Source organism: Drosophila busckii, chromosome 3R (assembly GCF_011750605.1).
Source record: "Drosophila busckii strain San Diego stock center, stock number 13000-0081.31 chromosome 3R, ASM1175060v1, whole genome shotgun sequence".
Lineage (NCBI taxonomy): Eukaryota > Metazoa > Arthropoda > Insecta > Diptera > Drosophilidae > Drosophila > Drosophila busckii.
Window position 1 is genome coordinate 13,904,011 of NC_046607.1, and position 3,882 is coordinate 13,907,892.

Below are 3,882 nucleotides of genomic sequence, written 5' to 3' on the forward strand. Positions count from 1 at the left end.
TTTCTCTTGTTGTTTCGTGTCGTCGTAGGGCTACAAATTGAAAATAAACTATAGGACAGAGTTCACAATATAAAGCTTTAGATCCGAAGCGGCGCTGCCGGCGTCAAACTGTAAGCCTGAGGCACGTACGTACGCCAGACTGGCTGTTTCAAAATTAAAAACTAATGAGGTATTTAGCTGCACGCAGTGACAGTAAAGAAACATAACAAATTGACTGTTAGCTAAGCAGACAGACAGTTAGAGAGAGTGTAGAGTAGAGTAGACATTGCATAGATCGGAACAAAGTTTTCCAAATAAGAAAACTGCCGCTTACATATCATGTTCTATTATACAATATCACTCTACGCAAGTAGTGTATAATAGGCTCAGCCATCTGGAAGTGCTGGCTTTAAAGACTAAACTATAAATTTGTAATACACAATTATATGCTTTGCACACTTAATATAGCTAATTATAAATTGAATGTTTAGCGTTGGGTTTTGTTTAGATAGAATGTTTTTTCATCTTTTCTTGTTTGCCTTTTATATTCTTTTGTTTTTTTTATAGTTAAAGCTTGGCGTGTGTTTGTGTCTATTAAATATTTATCATATAAAATAATAATAAATTAGTGGCGGCGCCGTTGACTCAAGCAATTGACTTGATATATAAACTGTGTGTGTGTGTGTCTTTAATCTATATATGTTTGTATATATGTTTGCTTGATTTGGTTATTAGGTACATGAAATTGACGGCGCTGCTGCTGTAGCAGCAGCTTTGATATATAGTTAGACAAACAGAGTTGGATTAGATATATTGTAAATGATTTTTTACAAGGTACTTTAGTTAATTAGCTAGCCAGTGCATTTCAAACTGCAAACTGCGTGTGCGTTTGACTAGCAACTTGGGCATGGCCTGGTACGAAATTTGGCATGAGAAGCTTCTAGCACAGCATTGAAAATAATAATTAAACGGTTTACTTCGACTAAACGACTAAACTTACAAAATACGAATACTGTTCTGCGAATTCTTCAGCAAAGCGACTTAAGACTAAAATCTAAACCTCTGTGGGCTCCGAGCAGCTGCTGGACTGCAGCTTTCTGGGATTGCGAAAGAACATGTCGAGCAGTCCACGCCGCGACTGAAACTTGGGCGCAGCACCTGGTATATGTATGTGCTCGACTATGGTAATGCCGCGTTGCAGCTTGGGACGCGCAGTGCGCTTCGGCGGCGGCGGTGTTGCCTCCAGCGAGGTGCCCTCATCGGCAGAGTCAGCCGAAGACTTTTGTGCAGCGCCAAAGTTAATGATGGTGCTGCAGCTGCTGTTGGGACGCAGCGTATGCAGCGGTGTAGCCTGACCCGCCAGCGAGCTCTGCGGCGTTAGATAGCGGCAACTGTTGCTGCTGTACTGCGACAATTTGCTGCTGTTGCGCTGCAGCTGCGCAGCATTGTTGGCAGCAGCAACTGCTGCAGCTGCGGCGCTGCTGTTGTTGTTGTTGTTGTTCGTCTTGACGCTGCTGCTGTGCTGACGCTGCAGCACGCCAGCAACATTGAGTCCAAACAGTCGCTTAACGCCGCGTCGCACGCGCTTGTTGCGATAGGCGAAAATAAATGGCGAACTCATGTTGGCCAGCAATATCATAAAGATGGCAAGCTGCGTGCTGCCGCTGAAGTTGGCAGCGGACAGACGCGACTGCAGCAGCACTAGAAAGCCATAGGGCAAATAGGAGACGACAAACATGACGACAACCAAAATGCTGATGCGTGCGGCGCGCGACTCCTCGCGATATTTAAACAGCGAGCTGGCATTGCTCAGGCGATGACGCAGCGAGCTCATGTAGCTCAGCGCTTTGGGCGATGCGTGTATGGCGGGTATTTGCAGCGATTGCTGTCGCTGCGCTGTAAAGTGCAGCTGCGGCGCTGCTGTTGCTGCCTGCGCTGGCTGCAGCTGCTGTGGCAGCGCTGCTGGCTGCTGCTGCTGCGGCGATTGTTGCACTGGCGTCTGCAGCGGATGCGATGTTTGATAATTGTCGCTTAGTGTTAGCGAATCCTGTCGCAGTTGCGTGTACTTATGCAAATTGGGCGAGCTGTGCACCTGGCGTATGCCCTGCAGGCGATGCAGCTCACGCAGATCCTGCGATGATGTGCCCAGCAGCGGCAGCTGCCTGGCTGAGTAGTTGCGCTTTATTTCGCCGCTGGCCGTTTGCAGCGTCAGCAAAATGTTTTGCGTGCGCTCCGCCAGCGTTTGCTCCGGCACGCTCATCAGCTGCACTGCTGTATGCACCACCACATCCACATCGGAGCCATCGTCTGAGATTGTAGGCAGCAGCACTTTGGCAGCCGAATCGCGACGCAAGCAGCTGGGCGAGTTACGCGGCGCACGCGCATCGATTTGCATTTGTAGTCCACCAACGACGACGCCACCACCATGTGAGCTGGCCGAGCTTATGCTATGTCTATGCACGCATAGACTATTCGCGTAGGTGGTAGCATTGTGCTCCTTGTTGCTCTGCTGATTCAGATTGAGCGCGCTCTGCAGCAGCGGCGAGCTGCCGTTTTGACGCATGCGCAGCCCATTGCCGCGCGCTTCACTGAAGATGCGCCAGTACATGCCGCATACAAAGCCAAAGGGCAGCAGTATGATGACTATGAAGTAGACGCAGGCAAAGACAATGCCAAAGATGCTGTTGGTGCTGCTGATGTTAAAGTAAGTGGCAGCCAAGCGACGCTGACGACTAAGCAAAGTGTCCGCTTCAAAGTCCAGCACGCGAAATGCGGAGAGCGCGCCAAATAAAATGCCCACAGTCCAGGTGAGCGCTATGAAGATCCATGTTTTGACGCCTGAGATGCGACTATGATAGCGCAGCGGATCAGTCACAGCGCACCAGGTGTCGCCCACTACGAGCAGCACAGCCAGCGCACCCAGCGCAGCAGCCATGTCTATGGACCAGCAGCGCAGCTGCAGCGACGGCAGCGCTAGCAGCTCTGGTGCCGGCGTGCTCAGATTCTCCTGATGCGTTTCCGTTTCCGTTATAACAATGTTGCCATCGCTGCGCTCATCTATGGTGAGTTCACGGCAAAAACTTGTGTTGCACTTGTAAAACATTTCGATCGTATCGCTGTTGTTCTTGGTAATGTTGCGACGCAGCACAATCCCATCCTGCTCCACAACTTGGCCATGCCGGCGTATGGTCAACTGATGATTGCCCGCCTTTGAATAGAACTCAATTGTTTCGCCGTCGTCTGCGCCGCTGTCTAAGCTTTTGAGCCCGCTTAGAAATAGCGTTGGCGCTAAGATGCAGCAGCCAATCAAATTGATTATGAGCAGATTGATGGTAAAGCGATTGGCAGTGGTGCGCAGTCCCGGCGTTATCCAGAATGCGCACAGCGCCAGCAGATTGATGATGAATGAGATGATGAGCAGCGCCAATATTAGAAAATCTATGGCCATTGCTTTGGGCGCTTAACTGTTTTGTTACTATTGTTGCTGTTGCTGTAATTGTTGTGCTGCTGGCACGCACATCACTTTACAGTTTGAGAGCCACAACTCTTTGTATATTTCTTTTATTTGTACACATACACCAACAAAAATTTCACTTCAACACAGTTTTTTATTATTTCTTAGCTTATTATTTTTCCAGATTAAGTTTCTTTTGTAGCTTGTTTCTTGCAAACGCTTGCTAATTTACGCGCGAAGTTCGTCGTCGATTTTTTCTAATAACAAATTACACTTGCATTTAAATCTGCTTAGATTTTTGCTCTCGCTTTAGCTTTTGTAATTTTTAATGTTTTTATTTCTTTTTTCACTCAGACGCGCGTCGATCGAGCACGATCTTCACTACGAAGCGTTTCAAGCACAACTGTCGTGTGCGGCAGCCGAGCCACAGTGAAATATATGAGGCTAAA

At 48.1% G+C, this 3,882-nt stretch overlaps 1 protein-coding gene across 1 annotated transcript; it reads right to left on the reverse strand.

Moving 5' to 3' along the window:
* Positions 1 to 558: 558 nt before the first annotated feature.
* Positions 559 to 3,882, reverse strand: LOC108604558. The gene has a single exon (XM_017994086.1). The coding sequence runs from the start codon at positions 3,425 to 3,427 to the stop codon at positions 1,034 to 1,036; it is 2,394 nt and encodes a 797-aa protein (XP_017849575.1). The 5' UTR covers positions 3,428 to 3,882; the 3' UTR covers positions 559 to 1,033.

What these genes read in the sequence shown, in the direction of transcription:
- LOC108604558 (XM_017994086.1), bottom strand. Translation starts at nt 3,427, where the DNA reads ATGGCCATAGATTTTCTAATATTGGCGCTGCTCATCATCTCATTCATC.